The 14,871-nt window shown below is 34.5% G+C and overlaps 1 protein-coding gene across 2 annotated transcripts in view; it reads right to left on the bottom strand.

Annotated features, from left to right (window-relative positions):
- The window catches only part of LOC118184787 (uncharacterized), a 197,908-nt gene that overhangs the window by 129,263 nt on the left and 53,774 nt on the right, over positions 1-14,871 (bottom strand). For both annotated transcript variants that reach the window (XM_035354515.2, XM_085827652.1), the window contains exon 2: positions 2,439-2,615. In XM_035354515.2, coding sequence (XP_035210406.2) covers positions 2,439-2,609 — 171 coding nt within the window. In that variant the 5' untranslated portion in view covers positions 2,610-2,615. The remainder of the gene's footprint in view (positions 1-2,438; positions 2,616-14,871) is intronic.

Raw genomic sequence — 14,871 nt, 5'->3', positions numbered from 1 at the left:
AATGCAATGAATAACATTGATAAATTAGGTGATGTTCTAAAAAAGGCCAAAGTTTCAAATACTGCATTTGATGCTTAAGACTAAAAACTGCTTTCCCAACTATGCAGAAAATATTGCTCAACTTGACAGGAGAAGAAGATTCTTTCGAAACTGAAAAAGAGTAAACTATAAGTGATACAGTTCTTTTCAAATATGCTCCAATAACAGCAGTTGATGCAAAGAGTTAAGAAAATGACAATAAGGAAAAATTCTTAGAGTGACATGCGTATCTTGTGGAAAAAGCACGTTGAGATGGATAGCACTAACAGATTACATAATTAGTTTTCTGCAAAACATGCCAGACTAATAGAAATGAGTTCATAGGAGAACTGTGTTACTTCAAGGATAACTTTTTTTTTTTTCAGTTTGATCATTACAATATGCCTCAAAATGCTCTGAAATGTCCCAAAACTTAAAAAATGCTTTTAAAAGAGGAAAACACTTAATACATACATTCTCAAAATATGGGCCTTGATTATAATCCTTTATGATTTACCAGAATTTTAGTTTTCAGATGACCAAACCAGTAATAACTGCAACAGTACCAAGTAATAACCAACAAGAATTGACATGAGTAAATTGGTAGAATTATAATTTCGAAATTTAAATAGAAATAGAAATCGAAATTTAAATCCTTTCTCAGATGTGAGGATAAAAATGATGAAATAAAACCTACATGTGGACAAAACCAGCAGATAAAAATTTGTGTATTTCATTCAACTGAAAGTAAATGAAGCAACCACCTATCGCCACCTATTGACCAAAATGCAAAAGAAAAACAAATAAACTATGAATTCATGAAATACGGTAAATAAGGGTTAGAATTGGGATAATTCATTAACCAAAATAAAAGATATTCATGGAAAAGAAATGCCTCTAGAAAATCTAATTCATCAATGGAAGACATGCAGCATAGCACTGCATGTTTAGAATTCTGATACAGCAAAGTATTTGCATACATTTTTCTCCTTTTTTTTTTTTTTTTTTTTTTTTTCCCAATCTTTCCACAGTTCATCATATCAATGTTCAGTTTTCTTATTAAGATGACTTTGAAAACTTTTTTTTTGTCTTTTTATTATTAAAACTTTGTGAATTACTTTATTTACTAAATAGAATGGTCTTGGTGCATATGCCAGATAAAAATTTGATTCAACAGTAAAATCATGAAATATTTAAAAACAGCATATCTTTAGAAATTCCGATACAGAGTCTCCTGTGCTGGACATAAAAACGTTTTTTTACGTACAGTGTTGCCACTGATCGCTTTGATATCCTTTATTAATCAGAATGCACTAAATTTTTACAAAATATGAAATAGATACTAAAACAAATTCAAAATTTGGGCTTCCAGGTGTGCATGTTCAAGTGGAGAACAATGTTATTCAGAATTTGATGGCTCTAAGTACCATCTTTTTTTCACAATGCGAGAAATATGGATACATTCATGCAGATTCTTTATTATTTAATTTCTTTAAATATAATACAGGATGATAATATTTGGTGGCAATAACTTGAAAAGTGATACGTCGCTTATACTGATTGAAGGCAAAATGCAGTTCCAAGACTAATATCCCATTTGGGACTAACATCCCTTTAAGAACTTTATTCCACCTAAAGTGGGGGGGGGGAATTCAAAAGCATAGATATTATCAGGCAAAGCACTTGACAGCATAGATAATATCTGCCAAAAGGAAGAGATCCCTTCATGAAAGAACGTTAAAGGAAAACTGGCTTGTATCCATGTTATATATTGGGAAAGTCACCAAAATGCTCATGTAGCCAGTCTGTTTACCTGCAATTGAGCCCAGGTCAAACTACCAGTGTTCAACAACTTTACTACTCAACCAGTAGTGGACTATAAGCCATTGGTATATATTTTAAATTCTACTGTCCCTCCTGCTATAGTGTAATCCTTTTTTATATAAATCATGTTCGTAATAGAAATGATGTAAGATAGTTGATTAACCAATGGCCAGCTTACTTATGGAAAGAGTAAAATAAAAATGTTTAACTGTATATCCTTGTTTATATTTATTTTATTAGTGATGCTCCCCATAGTCAAATCTCCTTCTGGAATTCCAAGTGTCTTCGAAAACTTAAACATTTTATTTGATTAAAAAAGATACATTAAAAATGTATCTTTCATGTATTTACGGTTAAAAAGATTTCAAAATTAAAATACTCAAAGGAAATAAGTATTTTTATATTAAAATGAAATTAATTAAAATACACAAAATGAAAAAAGATCTTAAACAAGACAAATCAGAAAATATATATATATATTAAAATACACAAAATGAAAAAAATCATAAACAAGACAAATCAGAAAAAATTTGGCTTGTCTGACAGATTCAATTCTTATTGATTTTTGTGATATTTCATTATGTTTTTAATCTTACCCTTGGAAGATCTTTAATTTGATTGGCATCTAGAAACAGCTCTTCTAATGTTCTTTCAAAACCGAACACCTCATTTGGCACATCTTCAAGATTGGAATGACTGTAATCTAGTAATCGAACATCATCGTTCTCAGGACGGAGGCAAGGACAGTGACGGAGCACTGGGGCCATCCCACCCTAAAACAAAAATGATTTAATTTTACACATTTTCATTCAATTTCTAGAATGCTTCCACTAATAATTAAATGATGATAATCAAATAAATATAAATTAAGTAACATACATTTAAAAAGACAGTTTAAAAAACTTCACATCTTTCTCAGTAATCAAACTTGGTATCCAAATTTAATCCTACAGGACTTAGTTAGATCTTTAATATAAAATGTCTCAAAATACTTCTGTATTATCTGTGATACATTCATTTTGATTTTATGGTCTTTATATCCAGGATAAGTGAGATCAGAGTCTCATTTCTAATTTGGAAGGCTGACATTATATATTATTCAGATATCTTTGGTGTGCACTTTTTCAAATGATAGACTAAAAATATTTATTCATTATGCTTAAAGTTAAATTATATTTAGATTTAAATATCATATACCACATATTTACCACTGAAATACAGACTAGTATTTATTTACTTTCTACACTTTATGTGATGGAACCACTGATAAGCCATTAAAAACTGAGAATTAAGTCTCATTCCATTTTCTTTTCAAAAATCAGGTTACCGCCAAAAGCACCCCAAAACTGAGCATTTGAAAGATCGGTCCTGGAAGTATCTTTAGTGTGGATAGTAATATAATAATTTAATTAATAAATAAAAAGGAAAAAATAAATAAAAATTTTTAAAAATAATTTTTCTTTATAAATAATAATAATAATAATAATAATAATAATAAAAACTATTACTAAAATAGTAAAATTACTAGTAGTAAAACAAAATATAAATGCAAAATTACATATATTAATGTATCCATTCCATCAAAGTTACATACAAAAATTACATAAATTTAATTAGAAAAATAATAAGCTACTTTAGTTTGTTTTGATTGTCAAGAATAACATTTTCTCATATTTTTCTAATGCATAAAAACGTTTTCTGGAACATTTTCTTCTAACTGAAAACCACGATGTAAAGTATCAAATGCATTTAACATATCTTCTGGCAAAGATTTTGTGCCTTCATTTTCAGCTGCCCAGCAGGTATAGTAGTTAGCGTCGCTGACTGACGTGCCGAAGGGCCCGAGTTCCAATCCTGGAGACGGTATGGATGTTTGTAAATGTATAGCGTCCGTGCGGCATAAGGTCGTGCACTCTAAATATGCAACAAGCCGTAAGTCCTCTCGGGAGACTGGTGGTAGGGAAAGAGCGGTAGGAGATCCTCGGACCCATACCCCTAGGTTCTCTCCAACAAAATTGGAGGGCGGTCTTGAGCTAAATTTGCACTGTCACCTGTAAGGTGTTCCCAATGGCAGGCGTAAGCCTGAGGCGCTCCTTGCCCCGAGGAATTCCATGGGCTTGGGCTGACTATAGGTCAGACAAACGAGCATTAGAAACAATTTTCATCATCATCAATGGCTTTCTGGCTGCTATTTTTTATGCTCTCCAATATGTCCTCTTCAGCAGAGTTCCTGAGGTTTCAACATCGCTACCTATAAATAAATAATTTGGTAATTCTTTATTTATACTATTTTAATTGTCCTTGATTTTTCAATTGCAACCACGCATTATTCATTTCCTTATCTAGCTCATCGCCGTCGTTGACACTACTATTTATCATGACTATTATCACCATCACTTATCATTATTATTGACTTTATTATTATCACTATTACTGACACTATTATTATCGGTAATATCAATCTTGATGATGAAGCCAGCTTTCTGAAAACAATTGCAAACATTTTTTTCAGTGACCTCATTATTCCATACTTTTCCACGTTCAGATACGCAGCTATTACACATAAAGACTGATTGCTTTCAATTCTATTAGAGCTTTCTTCAAAATTCTTATGTGATAATGCGTCTAAACACATTTTATCATGCCACAGTGGTATTTGGAGGAAAGAAAGAAACTTAACATTTTTACAGTTGAGTGATATCCAGAGAATGAGAATTACATTATTTATCACTGGAGCAATTTTCTGCTTCTGTAGAGCCACATATTTATTTAAAATTTTTAGACACTTTTCAAAAATGTCTGAGGTCATCCATAAATTCTTGTTGAAATCATAATCTACATTCACTAATTTAATACATCTAAAACATTTTGGATTTTTACTCTTTCCTATAAGTAAAGATTTTAGTTTTTCATTTCCCTCATCATCTTCATAAATATCTTTGCTTTAACCACAAATGATTTTTGCAACTACTTTACAACTCAACATGTCTTTTCTTGAATTTCTCCGGCAACCCATTGCTTGCATGAAAAATCACTTTGTCCTTATGCTTTGGCATACTTGGTAGCTTTTTCCAGTATCAATGGCCCTGATACCGGTATATTTTTTCCTCTCACTGAGAGCAGCTATTTTTAACATTAGTTCATGAACATTTTCATGAACGGCCGTTTCTTTACGTTTGGCCCTTAAATCGATGAAATCAAAGGACTTTAATTTTGTCCTGAATTATCAAGATTACCAACAAACTACTTTGCAAAACAACGAAATTTGTGGTAATGTCTTTCTTCTTTATACTTTTGTCCACTTCGTGGAAATGAGAGTTATTTTAGTATCTAATGTATTTTCTCCCTCCTTTTACCCTGCCTTTGTGGTGAAACGTTAGCACACTCAGTGCGTATTCGAAAGGTCTAAGGTACAAGACCCGGCGAGGGGCCCATCTCCTACTTTAGGAGGGGAAAAAAAAAAAAAAAAAAAAAAAAACAACCTAATGACTCTACAAGTGTTAGACACCTTTCGTTTCAACATTTTTATCATCAAATATACAACTAACTTTAAAAAAGGATTTGCATTATAAAGCCATGAAAAGCAGAACTAAAAATAATGTGCAACTGGTGCTTAGCCTTTAAAGTGGTTTGCAAAACAGGACTGCTTAAGGAATTTTTAACATGCCAGTAGATAAATCCTTTCTCCCCCCACTTCATTCCCCATGTACTCGTAGAATGTAATTTGAGAAGAGGTAACCTAGCTACCTACTCTTTTAAAGGACCACAGCTGCACGAACATACGTGTCACAGCAAACGAATTAATGCTTTTAAAGTAGAAAGGAAAATCTCGAAAAAATCACCCATTCAAAATCTTCGCTAACCTTCGCTATTTGGAGTTTTTATACAAGGCAATTCACACCTCGGGTCGAATTCTGTGAAAAACTTCACTAAACAGAGGAATTCGTGAAGGAGGATGTTCATTAAATCGAGTTTTGACTGCAAGTACACACATGAATATAAGCTAGTGATTTGATACAGATGAACGTGTTAAGAGACTAATGAGTTAAGAAATGAAAGGAGAAAGAGAAACGAGGAATACTCCTCCCCTTATCTGGTACATGAGACCGAGACAGGAGGGCAATAAAGGCTCGTTTACACGAGAATTATATCCAAAAAAGCATCTCTCATTGTCTGCGGCACCTGCACCAGTTCTTCTACATGGGAAAACAAATGAACGGCGCGCCAAAGATGTCTTCAGCACTCTCACAAGGTGTATTTAATTACGGCAAAGCACACTAGGGCTATCTGCCTAAGGGGAGGGATGCCTTCGTGGAGGACTCTAAGGGCAACTGTCTTGTATACACGTTACACATGGGGAAAACCACGAAAACGCCTATGCAGCCAGCCCGTTCGCGGGATTCGAAATAGTGTGTGTGAAAACTACCAGTGTTCAGCGACTTTACAGCTCGGCCGCTAGTGGGCCGCACTCTCACAAGGAATCATAATCATTGAGCATGACGGAATACAATGTTGCTGGAGATGTATTTGAGGACAGCCAATAAAACTGCGTATAGAAATCATGTGTCTGAAAAACTAATGCCGGCTTCTGAATCAGCGTTTTGCTCAGTAACAACATATGCCACGAAATGTTTAGTGTTGGATATTATTTTAATGAACTTCATTCTGATGTAACATTTATTTCGAAGCATAACTTCTGACTGATTTCTTTATGAATGATTGAATACATTTTTTTCACCTTGATACAAGTGATTTATTATTGTAAGCTATAGAGCAACATATTTTTAACCTCATTTGTTAGCAACTAAATCTACAAGAACTTGTTTACTTGTTTAATGGGATAACAGTATTCTTAAATCTAAGAAGTCTTCAAACAAGAAAAGTCTAATTTATCATTTGTTGGCACATATTTCCGATTTCATATTGTTAGTGATTTTTCGACTTGTAGGTTAGCTCTAGGTAGCTCGATCACTTTGCGTATTCACCGAAATACAGACATTTCTGTGGGCCATCCGACTGCAGATTCTAACTGAGCTAATTTCTGGATTATTCACTAAAAACAAATAATTTATTATTTCTGTAATTAACAGAATTTGTTAAAAAATTAATAAAATTTTTATTTCTAATGTATAATAATTTTACGTTATTTTATTATTATATGTAAAATATAATACTTTTTATTTTAATTATTTATTTAATTACTATTTTGTATGAATTACATAAGTAATATTCACTAGATTTCTAAGTTATTTATAAAGAGCTAAACTTTCTTTTTCAACTTTCATATACCTAAAATGCACGCCTATTGTAAATCTACTTATCAGCAATGTATGTTATATTTTATGCTATGGATGAAGTAAACTATTTAATTTTTTTCTTTTATGTAAATGAAAGAATACATTGTTTTATATAAAGTATAAACTATGTGGAAATATTTATTTTTTGTAAAAAACAATTATAAATTCTTTGATTAGCATGAATGAATTCTACTGACAGCAGGAACGCAACAATGACAACGTGAGAGCCTAAGATCGGTGACGTGAATGCAATATTCGGCGACAAAACACCGCCGCATGGAAGATAAAAATATTTTAATTCAGGCAGTGGCAACACATTTCTTTTAAGTCACTGTGTTTATGAAATTCGAAAGACAAATATACTGCGAGTAGCAACACATTTGCTTTTATGTCGCCGAGTTTTCTGAAATATCTTACTCTTTGCAGAGAGGCAACATGAAGTTTTACAGATGACGGATGACATATAGCCTTATCGCGTTCTACTATAGATATTTAATACTCATATGCATTTTGAAGATCAACTATTAACATTTCGCGCAGAAATTACTGGTAGTAAGCGTCAGAAATAACGCTAATTTGTTCAACAGACAGCAGTACTTGCAAGCTCCTTTAGTAATCTTGTCACGGCGTATGCCGCTGTCTGTATAAAACGAAAGTATGTTTTAATAGAAGCACTTTTTTTTTTTTTTTTTAAGTGGCCGGGGCCTTTATTTAATAGCGATTAGCCTTGCGTCACTACAAGGACCGGAACTGTTAGCCATTTTATTATCGAAGCGCCTAATAATAGGCGGCCATCGTTGCCTCCCATGAAGAGACGAACAGTTACAACCATGTTTTCTCCGAGATTCGAACACGGTCCCATCGCTACAGCGTCACCAACCAGTATACCAGCTGCGAAGCTAAGACAGGCAAAGTTGCACGCAAAATTCGCTCAATAAATAAAAGTATATTTTTGAGAAAAATGGTACTCTTTATTCTCAAAATTCATGCATAAGGTATGTGCAAGGACTTAAATCTGATATCGAGTATATTGTGGCAATGATTATTATTACAGAGCAGTCATGTATTACATAAAATAATATATAAGAATAAATAAAAGAATGAAGAACAGCAAGCTTTAAAGATCACAACCCAACGACAAGATATGCTGACATTATCAGCGCCTGATTAAGCCAGGCTCGGAACCTGGGCGCAATGTTCATTCAGGACACTTTTCTTATAACACACAAACCGAATTCTAAGGAACTATTCAGGATGATTATGGGGCTCTCTAAAATTTCAGGCTTTATGCCTCATCCTTGCGTGGTTAGATGGTAATAAAGGTCTGTAAAGTCCAAGTAGAATGACAGTTCTAATGAAAAATTCATTAGAAAAGAATTAAAAAAAAAAAAAAAAAAAAAAAAAAAGAATGCGGAAACCGCAAAAATTGCTATACACTTACAGAGTAAAAGAATGGATACTTATAAATGCCCGTAAACAGAACATGGTAAGAAGTTTTAAAAATATATAAATAAATAGTAAGAAAAGTAGAAAAACGTTTAACAACTGAAAACAACGTATCCCTAATATTAAACCTATTAAAACAGAGCGGATGAATCAGACATGAAAAGTACACGAGTCAAATTATGAAAAACATTAAAAAAAATCGAAAATCGGAGACAGTAATGATTTAAAAAAACATTATTGATCAATAGTTGCTGCATCTCAAGTGCAGCTGTTTTTTGCATCAATTTCTTATACTGTATTTAGATAGGTGGTGGAAATGCAGTTGCTATAATTGGGGAGAGAGGAAGTCAAACATGCTAAATGAAACAGAACCCGTTTTAAACAATCTGATGTAACAATTACATTATTTTGAAATTACAATTACTATGTTTTGTGTATTATTTTCAGCGACGTAATCTTACTTTCACACATTAGAAAATATTTAAGTGTCAATGCAGTCACATCTAAAAGAATAAAATTTCACTTCCAAAGTTTTGCTATAAAAATAATTCAGCTGTGAAAGGATACGGAAATAAAAAAAGGAAGGGAAGGATATAAATATTTAAAACAGTTTAATAAAATCTACTTGCACATACAGAAGCTGAAAATCACCGCATGCGTCTAAAGTTTTAAAACAAAAATGAATACTACTATTGTAACCCTCAGAGCATTTAATGAATGAATGAGCAAGAATGACGTCATACGCGCACTACGATCATCATCTGTGACGTCAGATGACGTAACACTCTCCAGTTTCCCTGAACGAGCCATATCGTTGAGCGTAGGAGTGAAGAAAACGGTCGATAAATCGATGTTACCTCGCCGCAGGGCTAGAATTACTATTTTTCATGCTTCTATTCTGCACCACTACTTCGGGCAATCCACATGTGAGGAAAATATAAAAGCGAGCCGAATTTCTGAAATTCCCAATTGAGTGAATGATTTTCTCTTCTCCATGCCAACTTTTCCCCATCCTCTTCGATCTTGAGGAGCATTCATTCCAAAGACGGAAAAAAATTCGATTTTTTTTTCACGTTTCAGTCGCTTTCCTCAAAAATGCTAAAAACATAATCTATATTCGCCCATATTATCAATATATTTCATGCAATTTAGGAATCAACTCAAAAATTGGTCAAAGTACAGGATTTTTCAATTATACCTGACTGGATAATAGGTCCAAGAACTCAGAATAAAGGACTTACTCCATATTAAAATTATCTTTTACATTTTAATTTTTTCTTTCTCTAGGATAAATATGTAATAACTACAGTGGAAAGGCGAGAACTCTCTTCCACAACTTATCCTGCTTTATAACAATAAAGATATAATAAAAATAAATAAATAAAATCTAAAAAGGTTTCAGATTTTAACTGTCATCCAAAAGAGTTTTTAAGGCTTTTTACGCTTTCGCTCAGCTCGCAGTCAACCAGACTGGTATTACACTCACTCATATTTACGCATTTTCTTTTGCCTTACCAGCTTTGTTATTAAGCATAATTTTCTTCGCACTTACAATTCAACAGCAAAATTGAAAAAAAAAAAAAAAAAAAAGCAGCATAGCAGTATTTGTTTATAAATGTTCGGTTTTCTTACTGAGATGGCTTTACAGCACTTTTTTTCCCTCTTTATTATTAACGTTTCGTGTGTTTACTTACTGTATTAAATAACACGTTCTTGGCGCTTACGCAACATAAAATTCGATTCAATAGCAAAATCACACAATATATAAAAACACGCACATCTTTAGAATTTTCGATAGACAGTCTAACGCGCTGGAGATATTTTTTTTTCCCCCCGTACAGTGTCAACACTACTCGCTTTGAAATCATCGAGTTTGTTAATCAAAAACTCGTTAAAGTTTCACAAATTATGAAATAGAAAACAAAACTAATTCAAAATTCGGGCATCCAGGTATCCATGTTCGGGTGGAGGACTACGTTATTCAGAATTCGATAGTTCCATTGTTTTTCACAAAGTGGGAACGGTGCCGTTGTTTCTTCCCAGTGCGAGAATCATGAATACATCCACACAGATTCTTAATTATTTAATGGCCCACCAGCGGCCAAGGGGTAGAGTCGCTTAACACTGATAGTTCGGTCCGAGGTCGAATCCTGCGAATGGGCTGGCTGCATGGGCGCTTTAGTGGCTTTCCCCATGTGTAATGTGTGTGCCAACCAGTTCCCTTAGAACGTCCTCCACGAACGCATCCCTCATCTTAGGCAGATAGCCCTCGAGGCTTTGCGTAATCACATAAACAAAACCAAACGAATCTTCATGACAGTCAAAAGTCTTTAATTCGGACGTCCATAATCCGGAATGATCTATAATCCGGACCTCAAAGCTACAAACTTTCTGCGCATAATGCGTTAACGCATGCGCATAATACGTTTACGCATTCGCGTTTAATGTATAACGGACGGTATCAGCTAAGCTAAAATTATCTAATTATCTATTTCAGTTAATGTTGCAGATTGCGTTGTTCCTTAATCTTCTAACTGGATCCGGCTTATTATTTTTTGCAGACTGTTAGAGCAATTTTATAAAAGTAAGCTTGAACTTTCGATTATGTCAAAAAGAATTTCCAATTCTGGAGCTACCAAAGGATCTACAAAGCGAAAGCATGTTTCCATGTCCATCAAACAAAAAGTGGAATTGCTGCAAAAAATGGATAAAGACATATCCTTTGATTCTCTAAACAATTCCAAAATATGTTTATCAATTTCACGCTGCTCTGCGGGGGGGGGGGACGACGCGGCGCGCAATGAACTGGAAGTTGATTTGTCAGCACTATCGTTATCTTCAGGGCAGATGTTTTTATTTTATTCGGTTTAGAATTCCTTACTAAATGTAGTATTTCATCTCGATGTACTCCGTCTTTGATATGATTTAAATCAAATTCCTCGTCATTACAAATATCACGAATACACATCGAATAGTTTTCTGGTTGCAATTTTCTAATTTCAACTATGCGTAATGTATGCTTTACGCATGCGCGCGTTGAAAGAAATGTTTAATAAAGTGAACAAATCAATATTAAGTTTTTTTTTTGTAAATTTTGATACCCTTTAGATCATAACTGCTCTTTATTTCATAAATTACGGTTTCATATTTTTAATTTTATAATTTCTGCATGTCATCTTACCAGATTTAAACTGATAATCTATAATCTGGAAAAACCGATAATCCGGAATCACCGAAGTCCCGACGAGTCCGGATTAAAGACTTTTGACTGTATTTAATTTTTTTAAATATAGTACACGCCGATAATATTTGGTGGCAATAATTTGAAAAGCGTATCACTTTTCAAATTATACTTTAGAAGATACAATTTATGTCTAGAAAACAATTTCTCAACATGTATCTAAAATCCATTCTACAAATTCGCCATATAGCCAGCTCGAAGAAATCATAAAATAATAAAATAAACAAATAAATCTATTTATCGCGAAAGCACTCAGCATTTCTTTTCAGCTAGAAAAGACTAAAAACAACAATTTCCGATCTTTCCTACTTGTGTGAGTACTTCAGTCATATACCGAATCTCAGAATGCGATATACAAAAGCTACAGTTAAAAACAATACAGAAAAAGATATTTTACCAACCGGGAAGAAACAACAAATCTTCCATAATCTCTGCAGTATTACGGTAACATGGGGGAAGAGGGAGAGAAAGGGAGGAAAAGAACAGGAGAGTAATCCCATTCACCTTATATCAGATTTCCCAGAAGAAAGGAAATAAATCCCATCACTATGGTAACGTCTCTTCGACATTTTCAGTCGGAACAGCTCTAAGGCGGGCACTCAGCAAACCAATACAAACTTGGCGTGTTTCCTACTCTAACATAATGGATTGTTTCAATAAAGACAGGAAATACCAACGTTGGTGTCAAGGCTTACCACATTTTTAAAAAGATTTAAAAAAAAAAAAAAATATCCTGGAGATTTCTACCAGGATGACTATTCGTTCTTACTTTCGTGGGATGAATTTCATTCTAGTAGTTTTGATGAAGATAAGATTACAAAATTCTTTATTAAACTGAAATATTTCAGCATTTTTCGTTTTTAAATCAATCAATTATCAACAGTTATTTTTTTTTAATGTAATTGCTATATATAAATTTCTACCGTTTAAGAAAACTGCAAATGAATTCAAAAGTACTGAAACTCAAAGTTTTCACTCACTATTAGTTTCGAGAACAATGTTGCTATACTAATAGATGTCAAGATTTCAAAGTAAATTGATTATAATTGCTTTTTTGGGGGGGAAAGGGAGCAAAGAAAAACAGAGTTTAAAGTTGGGCGACCTTCCTTGTAAGAATATATAAACGCATCCTCTGCAGACAGTGAAAACAATTTGAAGAGATAATGGAAGCGTTTCGTCCTTCAAGACAGGGCCACGCAGGAGAAACAATCATGTCAATTAAGCGAATATAACTGATAACAGCGAAGATAAACTGATAGATAATAGCATAATAAATTTCTTGATAATCTACTGCATCTCTAAACACCCGCGTAATGAAATTTACGGAATATATTAGTATGTAGCAGTAACTCTCAAAGTAAGTAAAAGTCAAACACAGATAAAAAGGATACAAATTTGCATTATTTTCACGGACTAGAGAAGTATGTAAAACAGTCCAAACTGAAAAATCTCTTTTCAACCGTACCTAATAAAAAATGAGATCGGTTCCGTGTTTCTTATAATATTGTTTATTTCAAGATCAGGGGAAACCACACACAACTGAGGAAGAATAGATTCTACCAGACATTGTAGAGACATTAGGTTATTTTGATGCTGGAGACAGGTACAGGCACAGGTAGAAGCTAGGCCAGCACACCCGTAGAACCACAGGCGATTGAAGTGTTGCTGAACCTAGCTGCTAACTGTTAAGCTTTCCACCCAAATTGTGAGGGAGAACACCCCGGGGGATGGCCCGAGGATCTCCCGCCCCTCTTCCTCTACCATTAATCAATTGAGAGGACTTTCACTTTTTTTTTATCACTGATTTCTGGTATTATTAGTGTACACAAATCATACTGAGAGAAGACTGTCCTTGAAAAGTTGAACAACTGCTGCTTCCAAAAGCAGCAGTTGTTCAGTTTCCATGTATGTACAGGATGCTGAAGATATGAAAAATCAGCAGTGCCCTCACTGGGAATCGAACCGCGGACCTCTCGAACACGCGCCGACTGCGCTGACCATTAATCCACGACGGCATGCTATGAAGGCGGAAGAAATACCTTCTACACTCCCCCCTTTTAAAGGGCGACTGGCGATTACAAGAACCCCTTGCCAAATGCTGGTGGTGGCGATTCATCACCCACCACTTTTTTTTAGTTAGGGCAAAACTGTACAGACATTAGGATATTTTGAAGCATAAGAAGAGATATAGTCACTTTACTTAACCTGTTCCCCCAAAGTAAGTTAATCGCACTACAAAGTTAGGAAGTCATCCTAGTCATTGCTAGCAATCTGACGGTTAGGCCGCCTTTTTACATTTTACATTAATCCTTAGTTTCTTGGATATAATTATTTTCATTCACTTGCTTCATTATCTATAAGATACCCTTGTTGCAGTAATAGTCCGTGAACAGTCTATTCACAGGATATGTGATGTAGTCGGAAGAAAAGAACTGCTCTCGAAGGTGCTCTGTCAGAGGGCAGGAGAGCAGGTAATAAAGTGCGTCCGCGTCTTCCCCGCGAAAACCGCAAGAACAGTTGACGTCCCGTCTGAGGAATCGTCTGTAATACACTGGGAATTTCCCGTGGTTGGTACAGGCCTGGAGGAAGAGTCAGTTGCATTTGATCCTCTTGAGAGAAGGTATTGGGAAGATGTTGTAAGTAAATCTTCCCGTCTTTTCTTCCTGCCATCGTGATGACCATGTCTCTTGGAATGTTGTCTTGAGGAGCCTTTTTGCAACTTCTTCGGAAAGCGGAACTTCCTTGTCAATTTCTGGTTTGAGAGCTGCAGTCTTAGCTAGTTCATCCGCTCGTTCGTTGCCTTTCTGCCCAGTATGTCCTTTTATCCAGTTGATCTTTAAAGGGATGGAAGAGCATAACGTTAAGAGGATCTCTCTAAGTGCTGCCATGTGCGGGTGTTTTGGAGGAAAGGAATTCAGCGCATTCAAAACGCTCATGCTATCTGTGAAGAATGAAGTGTGAGCTGCTGGTTGCGTACCTAACCATAGTGCTGCTTCTTTGAGTGCGAGGGTCTTGGCTTGGAAAACTGAAGCATGGTTGCTTAGA

This window comes from Stegodyphus dumicola, chromosome 12 (genome assembly GCF_044657685.1).
Source record: "Stegodyphus dumicola isolate Sdum_Otavi_A_Nest chromosome 12, ASM4465768v1".
NCBI classification, from domain to species: Eukaryota; Metazoa; Arthropoda; class Arachnida; order Araneae; family Eresidae; genus Stegodyphus; species Stegodyphus dumicola.
The sequence above is the reverse complement of the archived record's forward strand: the minus strand, read 5'-3'. Positions and strand labels throughout refer to the sequence as shown.